The sequence below is a fragment of the Gadus macrocephalus genome, chromosome 17 (assembly GCF_031168955.1).
Source record: "Gadus macrocephalus chromosome 17, ASM3116895v1".
Classification (NCBI taxonomy): domain Eukaryota; kingdom Metazoa; phylum Chordata; class Actinopteri; order Gadiformes; family Gadidae; genus Gadus; species Gadus macrocephalus.
Window position 1 is genome coordinate 9,519,046 of NC_082398.1, and position 20,755 is coordinate 9,539,800.

At 44.2% G+C, this 20,755-nt stretch overlaps 1 protein-coding gene across 4 annotated transcripts in view; it reads right to left on the minus strand.

The window, feature by feature from the left end:
• Window positions 1-669: 669 nt before the first annotated feature.
• si:dkey-172j4.3 (diacylglycerol kinase delta) overlaps window positions 670-20,755 on the minus strand; it is a 65,783-nt gene continuing 45,697 nt past the window's right edge. For all 4 annotated transcript variants that reach the window (XM_060035644.1, XM_060035645.1, XM_060035646.1 and 1 more), the window contains 21 exons: window positions 20,043-20,202; window positions 19,602-19,710; window positions 18,356-18,495; window positions 17,834-17,915; window positions 17,297-17,388; window positions 16,390-16,489; window positions 15,668-15,733; window positions 15,096-15,297; window positions 14,013-14,108; window positions 13,007-13,094; window positions 12,676-12,783; window positions 12,390-12,486; window positions 12,072-12,179; window positions 11,745-11,858; window positions 10,924-11,058; window positions 9,495-9,652; window positions 7,113-7,227; window positions 6,329-6,418; window positions 5,733-5,846; window positions 5,126-5,237; window positions 670-4,772 (listed from right to left, as the gene is read on the minus strand). In XM_060035644.1, coding sequence (XP_059891627.1) covers window positions 4,735-4,772; window positions 5,126-5,237; window positions 5,733-5,846; window positions 6,329-6,418; window positions 7,113-7,227; window positions 9,495-9,652; window positions 10,924-11,058; window positions 11,745-11,858; window positions 12,072-12,179; window positions 12,390-12,486; window positions 12,676-12,783; window positions 13,007-13,094; window positions 14,013-14,108; window positions 15,096-15,297; window positions 15,668-15,733; window positions 16,390-16,489; window positions 17,297-17,388; window positions 17,834-17,915; window positions 18,356-18,495; window positions 19,602-19,710; window positions 20,043-20,202 — 2,324 coding nt within the window. In that variant the 3' untranslated portion in view covers window positions 670-4,734. The remainder of the gene's footprint in view (window positions 4,773-5,125; window positions 5,238-5,732; window positions 5,847-6,328; window positions 6,419-7,112; window positions 7,228-9,494; window positions 9,653-10,923; window positions 11,059-11,744; window positions 11,859-12,071; window positions 12,180-12,389; window positions 12,487-12,675; window positions 12,784-13,006; window positions 13,095-14,012; window positions 14,109-15,095; window positions 15,298-15,667; window positions 15,734-16,389; window positions 16,490-17,296; window positions 17,389-17,833; window positions 17,916-18,355; window positions 18,496-19,601; window positions 19,711-20,042; window positions 20,203-20,755) is intronic.

The window sequence follows — 20,755 nt, forward strand, 5'->3', positions numbered from 1 at the left end:
GGACGTGAAGCTGTGTCTCCAGCTCCTTCAGCAAGTCTTACCACATAGCTCTTTCTATTCCAACATGCCTTCAAGACAGACCTAATTGGCGGATATATATTACATTTAATTTACACAATGCCTATATCTGAATAACCAAACATATGCAGGAGTTGAACATGTCTTCAGCACTTCAATGAGCAGGTCTTACCACTGCACCAACAAGACACTTGCTGAGAAAGGTTGGGTTTTATATTGACATTATGTTTACACAATGACCATGGTTGAAAGTAATTCAGCATATGCAGGACTTGAACCAGTGCCTCCAGCGCTTTAATCAGAAGGTCACTTGCAAGACACTTGCCATGGATAGCCTGATTTCATATTTTACATTATATTCATAGAATGGTCTTATGCCTGCCATCACGTTTTGTCATTTTGGCACAAACCAATCTAATGATTGGTGTTTTGTACTGCAACAATCAGCTGATTTACATGAGCATTTTACTCAGGAGAGGTGTGTTCTGAAAATATTAAATGTATAAATAAATACACACTACAATCAGAGCACAAGGACATCAATCGCTTTTTCAGCTTTCAATTGGCTTAAAATGAAGGCCTGATGATGTAACACATAAAACACACAAACAAACTTCATCAGTGAGAGAAGCAAGTACTTTGAGACTTCAATACTTCATTTAATCTTTAATTGTTGACTTTGTCTTTGTTACACACTGCACACAATAACACGATATAACACCTGGCAACGTACAGAGTCGTGCAACATCAACTTTTCCTTCCCCCTAGTACTGGTCAACACGTTCTCCAATTAACACAGCGCTATATATCAGCTGTTCAGATAGACGGGGGGCGTTTAACAACCCTACAGTCCACAGGTGTTTGTGAATGGAATAATGTTGCACAAACGTATCGTCAAACTTCCACTGGCCCAGGGGCTGTTTGTTTGTTTGTTTATTAGTTTGATTTTTCGCTCCGCTTTTTTTTTAAAATATTTATATTTTCCTCCACACATTTTGGAGAATTTGGTTTTTAGTAAACAAAACGGCAATAATAAATACAGAAAATATCTTAATAGCAAAAATTATGAACATGGAGAAATAAAATGTACATAAGTTTGATAAAAGGAAATAAACTGAATTAAAGGCCTAAACTTTTTACATTCAAGAGTTTTCTGTGATTTGGAGTAAGGATCACAATGGATTAAGCTGAAGCTAACAGTAGCCAAACAAACAAATACAAGTGGTTTAAAATAATCCCACATCTGATTTTAAGAAGCTTTTAAGATGATCTTTGTTTCTAAAGTTTACTTGAAGATGTGCAATAAACCTATGCAGGTACATTCATGAAATATCAGTCATAGTTATTGACAATAACCAAAATTGTACAGTAGGACAGGCTGCCCATTTCTTATCTTAGGAAACTAATGTTTTTTACGCAAAGTAGCGTGACAATATTGGTAAAGCTCTGAAAATACAAAAAGTATCGAAATTATTATATGGCTCACCTGAATACAAGAGTTACAATAAAACCGTGTTAATGCTGAAATGGTATTTCAACAGCAGCAAGTTAAGATGTTTGACATTCAAACCTACAATCCGTAAATGTATGCCGTGATTTTGCCGATTCGGTAGATAATAATATTTTGAAGATAATGAGATATTGGATTTAAAGGTTTCCAGTCTTGCTATGCATTTTGGGTAACTTGTTGCTAATGCTACGGCGTGTTGCTTTGACTACTTGACAACACACCGACTATAGCCTCTATTTCCGAGTTATTTATGATAGCCGTAAGTAAAGACAATTAATTCGGTTTTTGGTTGCCCAGTTGTGTATAGTTTGGTCCTTTAAATATGTTAAACCATTCATTTAAACGAGATGCAACCGTTAAATGGTGTTAGTTTACTTGATAACATTGCTAACAAAATTTCAGTAACAAAAGAAGTAGGACATTGTCATATGTTTATGCCAATATGGTTTGTAAAACAATACTAATACCCCTGTAAGATGATTTAAGACGTCATTTATAAACAAAAACAGTAGCAATGGCTATTTGAAATCATGTTTACAGTGATAGACAGAAGTTGGTTCTGTGCAACAGTTATGGATTGTAGGTTAGAATTATATAGGAGTAAAATATAAATATACTCACTGGAGTAAAATGGGATATTTTAAGCTTGAAGATAAGTTATAAAAAAGGAAATGGGTGTACAGCCTCTGATTAAATTAATATATTCCTAAATATTTATACATCTCTCTCTCATTCATTCATTCATATATATATATATATATATATATATATATATATATATATACACACACATTCTTTTTTTATCAGCACATTTATCATAAATAGATTAAATTGTTTTTGTAATCCTTAAATCTGAATGAAAAAAACACAAATCCTTTTTAGTTTCATCCCTCAAGTTTGCTTCTTCGTAAAGTGCAAAGCAGACACAGTAAACGTTTAAATATACAGTTCCCTCACACACACACACGCACACGCACACGCACATACACACCTCAACTGGACACTGTCTAAACTTGGCACTAATCTCGAAATACAAAGGTGTAAAGTTGCTATGGATACGGTATCCATGACGACTTAGCCAGAACATCTTAAACGTTGAACTGCAATCCCGGGTTCATCATCCAAATAGTATTGAACTATCTCACATTTACTACTGCATGTTTTACAATACATTTCGTCCTTATTTTTCCTTATATCAATGCAATGAAATGACTAAGAATGTTCTTGTGCAATCCATAAAGTTAGTAGTTAAAATTAGCAAAGCAAACCTTATCTCCTAATATAGGTGCTGTTGTGTGCCAGAGAGGTGGAGTTTAATGTGAAGATCAGAAAGATCAAAGTGGTTTTCATTATTTTCAGTTGCCTGAAGAGAAGACCAATATCATTATCGGCATGGTGTTTAACATGTAGAACCACTGCAGGAAATCTGAATCCCTGCTCAGCTAGCGCAGCTACCCACTAATCACAGATCAGCAAATCAGTTGGAATATAGTTTGTTTAAAAACTAAAGTACATTTACGCTATTTCTTTTTTACGCACACCAACCCAAATTTACAAAACTAGTAATTGAAAGAAGCTAGATAGGAAAAAATCAATTTCTTAAACTTTTACTTTCTAAAAAAAATTAAAACAGTACAGGAGTTTCAAACAATTCCAAATCCTACTTCTAACAGGTTAACCAGTTAAATATAACTTTTTTAAATTAAAATTCTATTCCATATATTATCTTATTAATAGTTTATGGTCCTAAAATGCAGAGTTTTAAATATGGGAAGGGGGGCATGTAGGAAGAGCCTATAGCATGAAGTAACATTATATTTTCACGTCACGTCATGTCAAAATATATAACTCCCCTGGGTGCTGGTCCCCACCCCTCTGGCACTTAGTAGTAGAAAACAAACAGAATTACTAAATCATTTAAGATGTCCATGAAAAGATTTCGAAACCAGCAAGGCCTAAATCGCAGACGAGGTAACTTTGGTCAAGTACGACGGTTGCATGCAGGGATTCCAAGTAAAAAGAAAGGCGGCAAAAAGCGACAACGAGACAGATTGATTACCCAGCTATTGATTACCAGCGGCGCTATTGGCAGGAGAGATTGATGGCTGATGTTTTTGCATAAGAGAGTCTAAAGATGGGCGAGTTTATACCTCAGAGGCAGTGCAATAGAAGATCCAATCACGCGTCATATCATAATCATACAATATGTTAATTAAGACAACCATGAGCAAGTTTAAAGAAAAAGTTAAAAGAAGTTAAAATAAGTCGATATGTTTCGTCTTTGAGGCTTCTTCATCTGTTTTCACGTAGCAGAACGTCCACTTTCTCCAGTGTCATATAAATCCAGTGTTGTCTTCCAGTTCGTAAAACCACAAACGTGGTTACGAATTTTGTATTTTTCCGAAGTGTGACGCAAACTGATAAATGTTGTATTGATGCGATAACAAAGAAGGTTTACACTGAGTTAAGTGAATAATGGTAAATCCTATGTTAAGGCTGGATACTAGTACTTTACAGCGAGAGTTTGTATTTTTTTGCAGCGTAGCTGTATAGCTTTGGCCCACGAGAGTCACACAGCGGCCAGTAGCGGGCCGCGTCAAAACCACACACAGTAGGAACTTCTGTCAAACATTTTCATTATCATTTTTCACAAATTAAATACGAGTCCACATGAATACATTCCTCGATATAACATATATTTTTTTGCAACATTTACGATATTCTCCAGCTCTGGGTGACGATATCAATAAAGTTCTTCCTTTTTTCCGTTTCGTACTGTTGTTTAATTGTCATTTTCAGTGGTTCCTACGGTGACGAGAACATTCATTTAAATAAATTGTCTTAAAACGATTCAACAAAAAGAGCGGGAAAAAATGTCCAAAAGGCTGTTCAACAATTTTTTTAGCCATACCCCCGTTTTCAAAAGAGAGGGGGCGTGGCCAAGCAGGGTAAACACGACCAATGACAGAAAGCCAGCAGTGATGATGCAATGTGCCTCATCAAATCAAATCGAATCAAAAAGGCTCTTTCCTGGTTGCCGGCCGGTTTGCGTCGGCTAAAAGAGGAGGAAGAGGAGCCAGACTCGTGGATCATGGGACTCCCCTAACAGCGTCCGTCCCATGTGCAGGATGACCTTCAGGGGCCCCTCCCAGCGGGCAGTCGTCACGGCAACAGGAGGTACCTCTAAAGCGCTCGTTAACGCCTCGCTAAGAGTCGGCCTCGCCTGCTTTGGAGTCCCAAACACCTGCCGGAGAAAAGGATTATTTAAACATTCATCTAATCCAATCCAGTTCAATCGATTTAATACATTTTACAATAATCTAATCCCATTCAATTTGATGCAATCAACAAACAAATTCCTCCTACGGTGGATTAATAAAGTTGTATCTAATCTAATTTAATACATTTGATACAATACAATCAAATTAATGTTACAATAAAATCGACTATTCTCCCATAAACCAATTTATCTCAACCAATCCTACCTGATCTAATATTTAATTATGAAAAATCCAAGATAATTAATAATGAAATATTGAAGCATTTCAACATAGTGACAGCAGTCTAAGGAACATAAACATGTAGAGGGACTCTCACCCGAGAGCGAGCTGTTGGACTTCTGCTTGTGGAGCTTCTCTCTGTCCTTCTTCACTTTGGGCAGGATCTTGAGCTTCATACTGCTGCTCTTACTGCTGCCTCGCACAGAGTCCTGGGGAGAGAGAGAGATAAGGAGAGAGACAGAGACAGAGAGCGAGCAAGAGAGAGGGAGAGAGAGTTCAGATTGGAACCATCAACCCTTGATCAGCTCTACTCCCAGAACAGTGGTAGGGCATCTCTTTCCCTGCATGAATCGGACTGAGCAGAAAAACATTTATATCAAGTGCTTGTTTTTTTTTATTGTGTTTTTTAAGAACGTTTAACGCAAAAGACTACAATATCACGTATGCTTGCTGCGTGGATATCCAATAAACATCTGCCTGCTGTAATATCCATGTCACAGTGAATGTATGTGCGTCCAAACTACTAATACGCAGTCATAAGTAGTAAGTTATGTTAGTAAAAAAGTTTAACATTTTTTGGGCAAATATCTGTAGTGCGTCAGCAGTCTCCCACTGCCTGATTTGCCAGCCGAAGTTGGCCCGCGGGCCAGAGGTTGGAAACCAATGGTTTAAGTACCATACAGCCACACACACAGGAGACCTACCTCCTCGGAGCACTGCATGAGGGGGCAGATCCAGTGGATGTCGTCCAGCTTGTGGAGCTCCGTGCTCAGGCTGTTCAGCGTGGTCTGGAGCTCCACCTCCTCGGGGGAGTCCACCTGAGGAGGAGGAGGAGGAGGAGGAGGAGGAGAGAGAGGGGAGGAGGAGGAAGAGAGAGAGGGGAGGAGGAGGAAGAGTGAGGAGCAGAGAGAGAGAGAGGAGCAGAGAGAGAGAGGGGAGGGAGAGTGAGGAGCAGAGAGAGAGAGGAGCAGAGAGAGAGAGGGGAGGGGAGGGAGAGATGAATGAGAGGAGAGAGAGCGATGATGAGAGTAGAGAGAGATAAGGCAGAGCAAGAGAGAGAAACACAGAGAGAGATTCAAATGCCTAACTAACTCACAAACCTAAACCCAAACCCATCTCTTGAACTAATACCCAACCCTTACTCTACAAAGTTAACAAATCATTGCACCTAAAATCCCTTCAACAAAAATAACAGAAAGTACATACTCATGTTGATTCCCAAAAGCCCATCGTGAGTAAAACATTCGGCGGTAGCTAAAGCATGCAGTCCTACGGTCTCCTTATCGTGTGATTGGCTCACCAGTAGTTTTCCGTCCAGTAGCATTCTGGTCTCTGCCTTCAGCACCTTGCTGCTGTTGACTATTTCCACCGCTGTGCTGCGGGTCAGACCCTTGGAGACAGACACACACATACACATCTATACACATGCCACCACCTCTGTGCCTAGCATTGTCCGTTAATACATTCAGTCCATCCATCGAAACCAACTCATATATATGTCTAGCATCCATCCGTCCTCTTGGCAATTATTTGTCTCTGTCCGCTCGTCTACCTCTCAATCATCCGTCTATCTGTCCATCCATCCAACTTTCTATTAAACAATCCATGCATCCCTCCATCCATCTACTATCTGGATATGATATACCAATCTCTTTCTTCATCCATCCATCTCTACTTCCATCCCTCATGCAAGCAAGACCATCTACATTACATATTACACATTAATACTCAATTTCACATTTTTATATTCCATGTACAGTATTCCATTTCATTTACAGTTATTATTATATTTGTATTTTATTCTAATTATTTCATGCCCAGTATTCTATTTTGTTTACAGCTATTATTATTATACTTTTACTTTATTCAAATTATTTCATGCCCAGTATTCTATTTTGTTTACAGCTATTATTATTATACTTTTACTTTATTCTAATTATTTCATGTCCAGTTTGTGTTTTCTTACACTTTTTATTTTTATATTGCATTGTTGAAGGAGACTCCAGTGACTGCTGCTGTAATTGTTGTGCTTATGACAATAAACCTTCTTGAACCTTGAATCTCCCATGATGCCCTGCTCCTACCTCGGGGCTGGAGGGCTTGGAGGGGAAGGCCTCGCTGAGCACCAGGGCCGTAGCGTTGACGGCATGCGCTAGCTCCTGCTCCACTAGCTTATGGCTCTTAGCTGCCTCGCGGATCCTGAGGAAGGTCGTCACGGAAACAACACTGTCAGGATTCTAGAACCAGAGACGAGCGTTCTAGGATACGTACTAGAGTTCTAGAGATATTTTTTTGACTATGATAATGAACTACAACTGTACACACAGACACTTAAATACTTTTTATTTGGACTTTCCCTGGTAATGAATGAGTATCAGTGTGTACCAGTGACGGCTGGTGGTGATTTTGGGTGGGCTAACGAATGCATTACATTTATTTATTTAGGCCTACTTCACAGGGCTCCGGACGCCATGAGGTCACCTTTATATCTCTGTTCATAACTTTCATATAATGTGAATGATTTTTAAACAAGAATAAGGTGTAGAGAAATGCACGTCTTTATTTGAAGCACAATTATAAATAAAAAGAAAAATAAGGTGTTTAAAGTGCTTCACTGAACTGAAATTGAACATTTCGAACTAAACCATTAAGCAAAATAAAACTTTTTTTGTGCTTAAAGTATTAAACAATTAAAATGTTGACCGGTCTCCCTTTGCGCAAAATGCGGCTGTAGACGATCACACACTCTTTGGTAGAGACGTCTGTGTCGCTGTCAATCATGAAGGACATCAATGTGGCGTTTCCGACGTCAGCAGCTGTCTTTTGCTTTAAGGTGTCGCCTATTATCGCAATGAATTGTGCACATGCCATCTCATTGCTTTACGTCGGGTTGACGTTTGATCCATTTTCCTTCATGAGAATAATTTCGGATTTAAATTTGGTGAATGGCAACTCCTCTTTAGCAATGTTGTATGCAACATTAAATTGATCATTTCCGATTCCTTAGAGAACCTTATTGTTACTGCCTGTTGCTGAAATGCAGCTGGGAGAGGGGCCACTTTCTCTACACACTTCATGTTGGGTTATTTAGACACATGCTTTTTTACGTTTCGATACGAAACGTTGTTGACCCGCTTACAAATGCACTATTACTGGCCATCTTCTGACCTCACTCAGTAAAAGCAGTGCGTTCCGTAATGCACTGCGTAATAATAAAATTTTATATGAATGAGTCAGCATTTAATTAATTTGTGTGATGTACATCGTTTGGATGATGTGTCCCCAATCTCTTCACTTCCAATTTTTCCTCCAAAGCCATTAAAGAAAACCGATTAGGAATTAAATAATCTGCTTCGTTCATTTTCATGCTAACGCCCGCCATACTGCACTTGCGCTACTGTGCTGTGATTGGTCGAAAGTCACTGTACTGTAGCTACTGTGGTAGCTGGTCCATGTTCAGCCTTTGGGCTAAACTAATTTAGCCCAAATGGGAAGCATATGAAGGGGCACCTGTCAATCAAACGTCAATGGAAGCTTATGCTACTGTGCTTGGGCTAAAGGAAATTAGCCCAAATGGGGGCATGTCACCACACCGGTCAATCATAATGAAATGGCCGCTTACGCTACTGTGCTTGGGCTGAATGACTTTAGCCCAAATGGGAAGCATATGAAGGGGGCGTGTCACAATACCTGTCAATCAAAATTGAATGGAAGTTTACGCTACTCTGCTTGGGCTGAATACATTTAGCCCATTCACAGGAAAAAACCCAAGATATACGTATCATATATCCTGGGTTTCTCTGTCACTTTTTGGTGCAGTTGCTGCTTTAGGTTCTACCAAAATTTAAAACAATATGTTCTAAGGCCGTCCCTGGTGTGTACACTAACACTCAGAAACAGATAAGTATGTGTGTGTTTTTGTGTGTTTCCTCAGTGTGGTCTGTCTGTCTGTCTGTCTGTCTGTCTGTCTGTCTGTCTGTCTGTCTGTCTGTCTGTCTGTCTGTCTGTCTGTCTGTCTGTCTGCCTGCCTGCCTGCCTGTCTGTCTGTCTGTCTGCCTGCCTGCCTGCCTGCCTGCCTGCCTGCCTGCCTGCCTGCCTGCCTGCCTGTCTGCCTGTCTGCCTGCCTGTCTGTCTGTCTGCCTGCCTGCCTGCCTGCCTGTCTGCATGCCTGCCTGTCTGCCTGCCTGCCTGCCTGCCTGTCTGCCTGCCTGCCTGCCTGCCTGTCTGTCTGTCTGTCTGTTGTTCAGTGTTTGTGGGGACCTTAATTGTTTGATTAGTGTATGCGCGCCACACAATATTCACTAGGTCAATATTGTGTGGCGTGTGTGTGTTGTCCTCAGTGTTTGGGGACCTCACTAGGTGAATATTGTGTGGCGTGTGTGTGTTGTCCTCAGTGTTTGGGGACCTCACTAGGTGAATATTGTGTGGCGCATGTGTGTTGTTTTCAGTGTTTGCAGGGACCTTACTTGATGATGAGGGTGTCGGCCACGTTGCCCAGCTGCTGCACCTGAGCACACTCCTCCTCGGTCAGGTACTCCATGGACTGCTGGGAGTTAAGGCGGGGCCTAACCGGCCGGTCAATCTTCCTCTTGTCCTCCCACGACTTCAGCGCGCCCTCGAAAGCCTGGGTTTGAGGAGAATGTTGAGTTCGCATTCAGTCGGCACCTCGTTACACATCGTGCCGTCACTCCCTGAGCTGCTGCCCTTCACCTCCGATATTGTAAAATCGTTGATTACAATTTGTGAACAATTTGGTTAAATTTGAACCCTTTTTAGAAATGTTCATAGGAAGTTGCTCTACAATTTGTATAGAAATGTGGTTATCTTTTCTTCCGGAGACCAAAACGGGAGCCAAAACCAAATTATATAGATAAGGTCAATAAAGACCTTAAAAAAAAGTCTTAACGCAAACATAGACTATATAGTGATGTGATAGGTTGAGCGTTTCACCAATGAGTACTTTGGAGACTTTAAAATACTTCCTAACATTGTTTTTTACATTCTACTGGCTGTTCAACTGTGTAACACCGGCTAGGGTTTAGGGAGAGCCAAGAGAACGATTCTTGTAAACAAAGAGAGAGGCACGGGCTGGCCTGCGTTTATTATATCAGGATGTGATTTTATTCATAACATCACTTTGGATCAGCACTGACTACAGATATGTCCAGGTTATTTTACACTAGGCACTAGTATAAATCTGTGACTTCAAAATGGATCTTAACTATCGAAATAACTGGGTTATTATCCTAATCACGGCATATTCTTACGTGAACCGTTAACATCCAACCCCGAACAATAAGGCAATCAGCACGAGTGTAAACACGATCAGGGATTTCTCCTGGCGAACGCTCTAATGTAACCACGGCGACGGAGGAGTCAAGAGACACCCGCTGGGTGAGCGGACGTGGGCGAAGAACACAAAGAAGAAAACACCGACATATGGACACACAGATGGTTAGAAAGACAGACGGACATGAAGAACAGAAAGACAGTCTGTTAAACAGTCAGATGATAAGACAAACTAGAGAAGGATGGACTGACAGGTAGACCAAACCGACAGATACATAGACAGACAAAGTGAGAGTGAGAGCAAAAGACTGACAGACGGACAGATGACTTCACAGACAGAGAGACAGACAGATTGAATCACAGACAGACACAGACAGAATCACAGACAGATGGAATCACAGACACACAGACAGACACACGGAATCACAGACACACAGATGGACAGTCAGACAGATGGAATCACAGACAGACAGACAGACAGACAATTGGAATCACAGACAGACTGATGGAATCACAGACACAGACAGACAGACAGACAGACAGACAGACAGACAGACAGACAGACAGACAGACAGACAGACAGACAGGTGTTGGGGTGTCACTGACCCGGTCCCGTGTCAGCATCTGGGCGCGGTTCTTGTGGATGATCTTGACGATGCCGGGGGGCTGGACCCAGGCCTCCCCGTCCACCTGCACCGGGACCCCCTCGTCCCCCAGGATGGTGATCTTCACCTGCCGACACTGGAGCGCCACAGAGAACCGGTTACAGGCTACAACCACACTGGACCAGGTAGAACCAGCGACAGCTAGTTACAACCAGCTAGAACCACGCTGAACAAGGTAGAACCAGCTAGAACTAGTTACAACCAGCTGGAACCATGCTTAACAAGGTAAAACCAGCTAGAGCTAGTTACAACCAGCTAGAACCACGCTGAACAAGGTAGAACTAGCTAGAACTAGTTACAACCAGCTAGAACCACGCTGAACAAGGTAGAACCAGCTAGAACTAGTTACAACCAGCTAGAACCACACTGAACAAGGTAGAACCAGCTAGAACTAGTTACAACCAGCTAGAACCACGCTGAACAAGGTAGAACCAGCTAGAACTAGTTACAACCAGCTAGAACCACACTGAACAAGGTAGAACCAGCTAGAACTAGTTACAACCAGCTAGAACCACGCTGAAGAAGGTAGAACCAGCTACAGCTAGTAACAACCAGCTAGAACCACACAGAATCAGGTAGAACAAGTTAGAACCAGGTAGAACCAGTTCAAACCAGGTAAAACGAATTAGAACACAGAACCAGTTAGGAGCACAGACAACCAGTAAGGCATGTGTTCACCAGGCATAGCGTATCCATGTGTATGTCTGTACATGTACGTGCAGAGCACATGCCTGGGTGTACGTGTAGGTGTACGGTAGGCACCTGTGCTATGCGGTGGTGCTGCAGGTTGATGACGCGGGACACGGCCATCTGCATGCTGCCGAACACGGCCACCACCTCCAGCTTCTTGTCGTCGAACGACGGAGCGCCAAAGTTCTGCACCCACGCGTCCCTCATTCAGATTATACGTAACACACTGCATACATCAGTGCACGTGTGTGCATACGTGTTTAAATATACAAACGCAAAAATATGTGTATGTATGCACATAAGTATAAGAACATGTGTGTGTGTTCGAACCTGTGTGTATACTACATGCGTGTGTGTGTGTTTGTGTACAAGTGTAGGTGAATGTCTGTGGGTTCTCACGTTGTCCTCCTTGGTGCCCCCCCAGAAGTTGATGCCCCCCGCGTAGCTGGGGATGTTGAGCACGGCCAGACCCTGGAGACTGGGGAGGGACATGGACACCCCGTCACACTGGAGAGAGAGAGGGCGAGAGACTATGTTAACAAATGATTCTCACTTGTTGCAGCCACATATGTAGTAAGTTGCTGAGAGTGTGTGTGTGTGTGTGTGTGTGTGTGTGTGTGTGTGTGTGTGTGTGTGTGTGTGTGTGTGTGTGTGTGTGTGTGTGTGTGTGTGTGTGTGTGTGTGTGTGTGTGTGTGTGTGTGTGTGTGTGTGTGTACCTCTAGTTGGACCCTCTGCTCCAGGTTCTTGTAGGTTTTCTGGACCAGCTCCTTCGTCCCCAGCACTCCGTACCACATCATGTTCTTAGTGCGACTACTGCAGGGCGAGAGACATAGACACACAGCAGGGTGAGAGAGAGAGAGTGAGTGAGTGAGCGAGAGAGGGAGACATGGACACAGAGCAGAGACAGACACACAGTGAGAATATGAATTCATAATTGTGTTTCTGTTGTGTATCCTTTGATGTGTCTGTATGTCTGTGTATTGCGTGTATATTGCGTCTTGCCTGCATTTCTTGGGGTGTTCGTCCCTCTTGTTGTTGAACTCCAGGGAGATCTTAGCATCCAGCCCGATCCCAAAGTAGTTGTTCATCACACACTTCTCTGAACACTGGCTGCAGACACACACAAACACACGCACACAATGAAATGGGACCCCAAAAAAAACCCAGAGAACCCTTTGCACTGAAATCCACCCATCCCCACCAACGAAGCCACTTTCACACATACAGGCTTTCCCTTCAAATCTCACAATCCCCTCAAGTCTTTTACTTTGAAATCGTCATTCGGCTAGCAATAAGTGTACTTTTATTTTGTAGGGCTCGGACCCAGACTTACACAGCGTCGTCGTTGAAGAAGCTGACTGTGTTGATACTTTCGGGCTTCTCCAGAAGGATGGTGGAGGAGGGGCTCAGCCCCCCCTGACCTGCAGACAGGGACAAAGGGTCAATGAGGTCATCCATCATGTCATCACCTCATTTCAAATGGAACTTCATTCCAATCTGCATACCGAGAACTTCTCAACAAAATGTAAAAGAGGACACCGTTGCAAATTATAACAATAAGTGTGTATATTATGTATGTATAACTTCAAACGTAACATAAAGTATGATCTTCTGTAGTTTTGCAGCCGCTTCACACTCTTGGCTATTTATGTAACACTAAATCTAAAAAGTGTTCTATAAATTCTTGAATCCAAACTCAGTGAGTCATATTCTGCACCCAACATGGTTCTCCTCTGCACACTACGTCTTCTGGAAGTAGGCCACGAAACGGGCGTGGAAAATTACCACAATGAGCATGCGGTATTCACTCAGGCCTGGACGTATACACACGCAGGCCACCAGGGGCGCTGGAACAGCTAAATCAATAAGACGCGTTTGATACAGGCTGTTCAGTTCTAACGTTGACCACACAATGCAAATAGGCAACGCCAACCTAAGCAGTGGTTTAGAAAATGCTAAGCATCACTTGCTTCTGCTAGTCTTATAAGGACTCACTTAAACTCATGAAGACTAACTTAGGCACTAGATAAGTCCCAAAGAGGACTAACTTAAGAAGGGATTCTAAATGACTAGGCTAGCAACTAAAGCCAAAGCCAGTCTAGGAGCTAAAGCAGAGACAGACACACAGTGAGAGTATGGATTCATAATTGTGTGTCTGTTGTGTATCCTTTGATGTATCTGTATGTCTATGTGTATTGCGTGTACATAAATGACTTTATTTTAAAAATTGTAATGACTTTATCAGTCATTTTAAATTAGCCCCACTTCCTAATTGTATTCTTCAGAGGTCCGAGTGTAGTGAGAGCTGGGATAGGGAGGAGGGGAAGGGGTAGACTCACGCAGCTCAGAGTCCTTCAAATCCTGTTCACTGTTCTCTCTCTTCATGGAGGTAGACTGTTTCTGCAGCTTGGTGTGCTTGTTCTGCTCATCCACCACTAGCAAGCACACACACATACACACATGCGCACACACACACAGACACACGCGCGTACACACAGACAGACCCACGCACAAGCGTACAAACACACACAAATGAATATGTGTACATATTGCTAGAGGCTTGGTATGTGGTTGACAGTGTCTATTTAGTGTGTGTGTGTGTGTGTGTGTGTGTGTGTGTGTGTGTGTGTGTGTGCGCGTGTGTTTTATAGCACTTCTATTGTATATAACCTTTGTTGCAACATTTACAAAGAAGTGACTCATGACATGAGCGATTTAATTATCAGTGCTGACAAAACCTAACCAAGCCGTTCGTTATGCTGATCTCCACGCGGCACTCCTTCCCTTGTGCAAGAATGGCAACCAGCTTGTTAGGAGCAGTTGGAGGTTATGCACCTTGCTCAAAGACACCTCAACACTTTCGTTTTATATCTTATATTATCATTTATACATGCCTCATTGTACCATCCATACTTCAAACTGAAATGATTGTACTTTGAATGAGAAGAACTGAAACAATATCCTCACAGGCTTAATGCAGCATTGTGTATCTGAGTCGTTGAGGTGATAAAAGATCCCAGGGCACTTATCGCAAAGAGTAGCGGTGTCCTGTCTAAAACTGCCCATCCAGGCTCATTCAATCTGGCCCCCTAATCATCCTCCTGTATAACGCTCACCACACACCAGCTTGAGGTGGAGAGTCAGCCAATTCCCTCACTCTCCACCTCAAGCTGGTGTGTTGTGAGCGTTCTGGTGCAGATTGGCTGCCGTGCATCACCCAAGCTGCACACTGGTGGTGGTTAGTGAGGTCCCCCCCTTCACTGTAAAGCGTCTTTGAGTGTCCAGAAAGGCGCTATATAAATTCAATCCATTATTAATTATTATTATCTGAAAACACCAGAGCCAGAAGAATCTAACCAGCATCCCTCCGGGTTGCCAGGGCGACCGGCTCCTCCTCCTCGTTGTTGCCGTGGCTCCCGTACCTTTCTCGGCCTGCTCGATGATCTGCCGCAGGGCCTTCTTCAGGCTGTTGGCCCGCAGCATCAGCTGCTCTTTGGACCGGTACGTCTTCCCCTCCATACCCCCGTCGGCGCTCTCATCGCTGGGGCTGCTGCCTCCGCCCACGCCCCCTCCGCTGCCTCCACCGCCGCCCTCCAGGATGGGCACCGCACCCGCTGGCACCACCTGGGGAGGGAGGAGGGGGGGGGGGGGCAGAGGGGTGGAGAGGAGGAAGGGGAGGAGGACAGGGAGATGGAGAGAAGGAGGAAAGAGAGAGATGGAAGATAGAGAGGGCAGGGAGGAGAGTGAGATAGATATGGCGGGAGGGAGGCCAGAGAGAGATGGATGGAGAGAGAGGGACAAGAACAAATGGAGAGAGGTAGGGAAGAGAGATAGAAAGAGTTGCTGCTATAAATCACAACCATCTGGACATGAGTCAAAGCTCTTTAATGCGACAATGACAATGAGGGGCTGGGCCAAGGAAGGGAGGAGCCTATGTGTACGGCTCCACCGTCCAGTTAGCCAATGAGAAGGCTTCGTGGTGCGCTGCGCTCACCTGGGCTTCAGCCTCCTCGCTCAGAGCCTTCACCAGAGAGTCCAGCTTCTCATTCAGCAGAGCACACTGGTGGAGAGAGACAGACACAAGGACCAACGGACAGAGGGAGAGAGTTATTACAGGAACACGGTTAGAGAGTAGAACGCTAGGGCGACACACTGACACAGAACTATGACCACTACTGTGAGCCTCTCTATCCCTCCACTTTCCTCTCCCCCTCATCCGGTTATCCTTCATTCTAATAACGAAAAGCTACCCATCACTCAACACTCTCATCACTTTTCCTCTCTCTCTCCCCCATCCCCTCTCTCTCCCTCCCCTCTTTCTCCCCCACTCTGCTATCGCTCTTTCTCCCCTCTCCTCTCTCCCCCATCCTCTCTCTCTCTCATCCCCTCCCTCTCTCTCATCCCCTCCCTCTCTCTCATCCCCTCTCTCTCTCTCTCTCTCTCTCTCTCTCTCGTTCTCTCTCCTCCCCTCCCTCTCTCTCATCCCCTCTCTCTCTCTCGTTCTCTCTCTCTCTCTCTCTCTCTCTCTCTCTCTCTCTCTCTCTCTCTCTCTCTCTCTCTCTCTCTCTCTCTCTCTCTCTCTCTCTCTCTCTCTCTCTCTCTCTCTCTCTCTCTCTCTCTCTCTCTCTCTCTCTCATATGATCCACCTACACTGCATACTGTTACACAAGCTTTTTATATAATATGCAAGAAATGAAGACACACACACACACACACCTTCTTGGCCATGACGTCTGCCTCCGCTTTGTTCTCCGTGGCTCTCTCGTACGCCTTCCCCACCTCCACCACAAACTCATTCACCGTCCCACACAGAAACCTGGGGGAGAGACATGGGGGGGAGAGGGAGGGGGAGAGAGAGAGAGAGAGAGAGAGAGAGAGAGAGAGAGAGAGAGAGAGAGAGAGAGAGAGAGAGAGAGAGAGAGAGAGAGAGAGATAAAGAAGGAGAGAGTGTGAGTGGGTTATTCATTTCAATCTGTTTATTTCAACAATATGGGTTAAGATGCGTAGGTTGTTTTTGGAAGTATGTTAAGCTCACCAAAATAAATCGCTAATACGTCGATTAAAGAAATAAAGGCAGAGAGAGATAAGGAGAAAAGGAGGGGAGGACAGGGGGAGGGTAAAGGGAGACGGATTAGAGAGTTGTGGGGGACAGAGTGAGGAGGAGTGGAGTGTTTGCAGGATGCGAGATGGAGGGACCGAGAGGGAGTGTGAGGGAGGTAAAGAGTGAGACAGGTGTGCAGGTCTGTGCAGCATGGTCAATCTGTTACACAACGTGTCCCCCCCCGCAAGCTCCACCCACACACCAGCACCTTCCTCCTGCTCTGGCGCACGCACACACGCACACACACACACACACACACACACACACACACACACACACACACACACACACACACACACACACACACACACACACACACACACACACACACACACACACACACACACACACACACACACATGCGCTTACACATTTGCACTTCTTTAGCATAGGCCTGTTTTATTTTGTGTTATTATTTATTATTGCAAGTTTCCCTAAGCTGTTGGCTGAGAAGGACAATGTGTGCTTGAGCACGCTGGCTCTCCTGATGGATTAGTTTGTTCGACTTTGGGTCGGACCTACTTGGCAGAGGATATGACATCAGTGTGTTTGTCCGAGTCCAGGATCTTAGTCAGGTGGGATGCGACCGAGTCAGCATACTGAGTAATGTGAACCTGTGAGAGAGAGAGGGAGAGAGGGAGAGAGAGAAAAAAGCAAGAGAGAGAGAGAAAAAAGAAACAGAGAGAGAAAAAAGAAAGAGAAAGAAAAGAGAAAGAGAAAGAAAGAGAGATAGAGATAGAGATAGAGATAGAAAAAGGAAAGAGAAAGGTGGATAGAGATAGAGAGGCAGAGAGAGGAAGAGGCAGAGACAGAGCGAAGCAGAGACCGAGAAAGGCAGAGACAAAGACAGAGACAGAGAGAGAGAGAGAGAAAACAATTAATATAAATGCTACATTCAAGGCATGTTATTAATCAATACAAAATTAAAATGCAGAGTCTCAATCTCCAGTAGTTTGACATCCAATAAAGACAAGTGAGATACATCGCAAGGCTTCCCCTTTGAAATTCAGATTCTCAAACAGACCTGTGCGTGTGAAAACAAACCAGGACCTAGCGTACCTGTAGAGGGAACTCTGGGCTATCTTCATCCTTCCCCCCGGGGGAGGTCTTACCAGGAACCTCGTAGGTTAACACGCTCCACCTGACAGACCGACAAACACGGAGACAGATAGAAGGACAGAGAGACAGGAAGAGGTGGCAAGAGGTTCACATATCATGTCCCCTCACATCATGCTTTACTGCATAACATAAAAGGCTAATGTGGCTCAACTCAGAAAAGCCTCAACTCTAACCCCGAGACCTCTGTTTATCCACCACAGTAACACTGACCACGCCCCTATATCCAAGACCACACCCCTAATAACGTACCCCAATTTCAATATGTTGTAATTGATTGTCTGAGCACAATCCAGTTGAAGTTGAGACACACTCATGTCTTCAGATCCACATCTACATTTCCCTAACTACTGTTGGCTGACAACCACCTGTGTATTCCTGACAACAATCCTAGTGTCCTTAGCCCCGCCTTCGATGTCACAGCCCCGCCCACTCAGCCCAAGCCCCGCCCCCTCCTGCTCCTACCGGTCCAGCATCTTGGTGGTGGCTCTCTCCAGCTTCTCAAGGATCTGCAGCAGTTGGGCGTCGTCGTCACACAGAGCCCCCCAGCCCAGCACCCGGGCCAGGTCGTTACCCGTACCCAGGGGGAGGACCCCCAACTGGCACTGAGAGACAGAGAGAGAGAGAGAGAGAGAGAGAGAGAGAGAGAGAGAGAGAGAGAGAGAGAGAGAGAGAGAGAGAGAGAGAGAGAGAGAGAGAGAGAGAGAGAGAGAGAGAGAGAGAGAGAGAGAGAGAGGAGAGAGAGAAAAACAGAGAGAGAGACAGAGAGAGACAGAGAGCAAGAGAGAGAGAGAGAGGGAGACAGAGGGAGAGATTTAATGTTAGTTAATGAAGTCATTAATATGGACACTACCAGGCTCCGACGCAGAGACAAACATAAATGACTGGCAGCAGTGTGATAACGGTTCTGGGTTACATTTAATGAATCCCCTCTAAATAGCTTGGTTGTACATTGTCTTCCCATGCTCAAGAAGTCCTGTCTCCCCTGGGGGACTTTTATTGTGTAAATAAAGAGAAAGTGAAAACAAAGGCAGCAAACATTAGAGTCGTTACGGCGGTGACTCAACGACACCAGACTGTTTTTAATTGCACCCAGGACGATGACATTTCCAGGTTCATTAGCAGCATATTGTAAATGTTCACACTGATTTAACATGCTCACAGTTCCTCTGGGTGGATCAGGCCGTTAATGGTCCGTGGCGTGTATTCAATTCCAAGTAACGGCTAGACAAGATCGCCAACGAGCGAGGCAATTAGCCGGTCTAATTGAATTATGTGTTAACATGTCAAGCGTCTCGTACCCTCTACCTCTGGCGTGCTGCTATCTCCGTGAGGTGTCTTGTGTCATGTGGATCTGGTCGACTGTTGCCAACTGTGTCACTTGTCATTATTCATCCATACCTGTCCAAACCCTCCACACCTCGCTTTGTCACACGTTCTCCGTCCTCTTAGTCACCTATCACCTATGTGTGCACACCTGTTCTGTTACATTTACCTGCACACACCTTTCCTCACTTGTCTTGATCTGGGGTTTCCCGTCGACTGATCTGTCCTCACACCTGTCCCGATCTGTCCTCACACCTGTCCTGATCTGGCCTCACACCTGTCCTGATCTGTCCTCACACCTGTCCTGATCTGTCCTCACACCTGTCCACACCTGTCCTCCCACAGGTCCACAGATGTCCTCCCACCTGTCCCGATCAGTCCTCACCTGTTTGTGGAGGTTGAGCTTGTCGAGCTCAGAGAGCACCCAGCCCACGCTGCCGTCCCCCCCGCACACGAGGATACGGAACGTCACGAACTTCTGGAAGAGACGCAGCCTGGGGAGGGACACACAGTTCTCAATAACAAGCATTTTGTTTAGGAATTGTTTCAACTTTTTTTTTTCTTCCGTTTTTTGCAGTAATGCTATGGCAATACTGTTCAAGGTGCTTTCCATATAAATGTCATTAATTTTGAAATTTGAAAATATTTGAATTGTTATTAGTTTGAGTTCCAACGTATGGAAGGAAACATTAAAACTATTGTGATGTATTACTGCTACTATGACAGTTACATCAATCATATTCAGCTTGTATAGTGATTTGGTTGGAATAAAACATGTCGTGGTCCAAGAGAAGGTCCTTCAGGTTGGGGTGGGGCTGTGGCGTACCCCAGCTGCGGCCCTCCGTTCATGAGGTCGAACACCTGGGCGGGGTTCAGCAGCTGTTTGAACTTGCGTAGGAACTTGACTCCCTGGTTGTCCCCGCTCTTAGAGTTGACCAGGACTAGCAGCGGGCTGGAGCACCAGGCCGAGTTGGCCTTCCAGAAGCCTGGTGGGAAAGGCACGATGTTAAAGAGAGGCTGCTGCTGTCGGGCTGTTGAGGAACCAAGCCTTAAGAATTGTACTCTTGTGTACAAATAAGGTGTATTAAAAGTATTTCTGATTCTGAATCTCCATGACACGGGCCTTCTGCACCTAGAGGCCATCTTGTACACCTTACGCATTCAGTCCCTCCCACCACCCTGCTAGCGCTTAGAACCAAGATGGCCGCCAATTAACCTTGTAAAATAGAGGTGAATTTAAGTCATTTAGTAATTAGCTGTTATATTGGGAGCACAGAAGGACATATTTGACATGTTGGTCTGTTTGAATATAATGTATTGTATGTGTGTCCATGTGTGTGTATTCATCTATTTGTGTGTGTATGTACGTGGTTAGGAATCAATTTGTGTGTGTGTGTGTGTGCGTTTGTGTATGTGTGTTAGTGTTTGTGTGTGATTCAATTTGTGTGTATGAAGATATTTGTGTGTGTTTGTGTGTACGATGATATTTGATTGAGTGTGTGTATGATGATATTAGTGTGATTATGATGCTATTTGTGT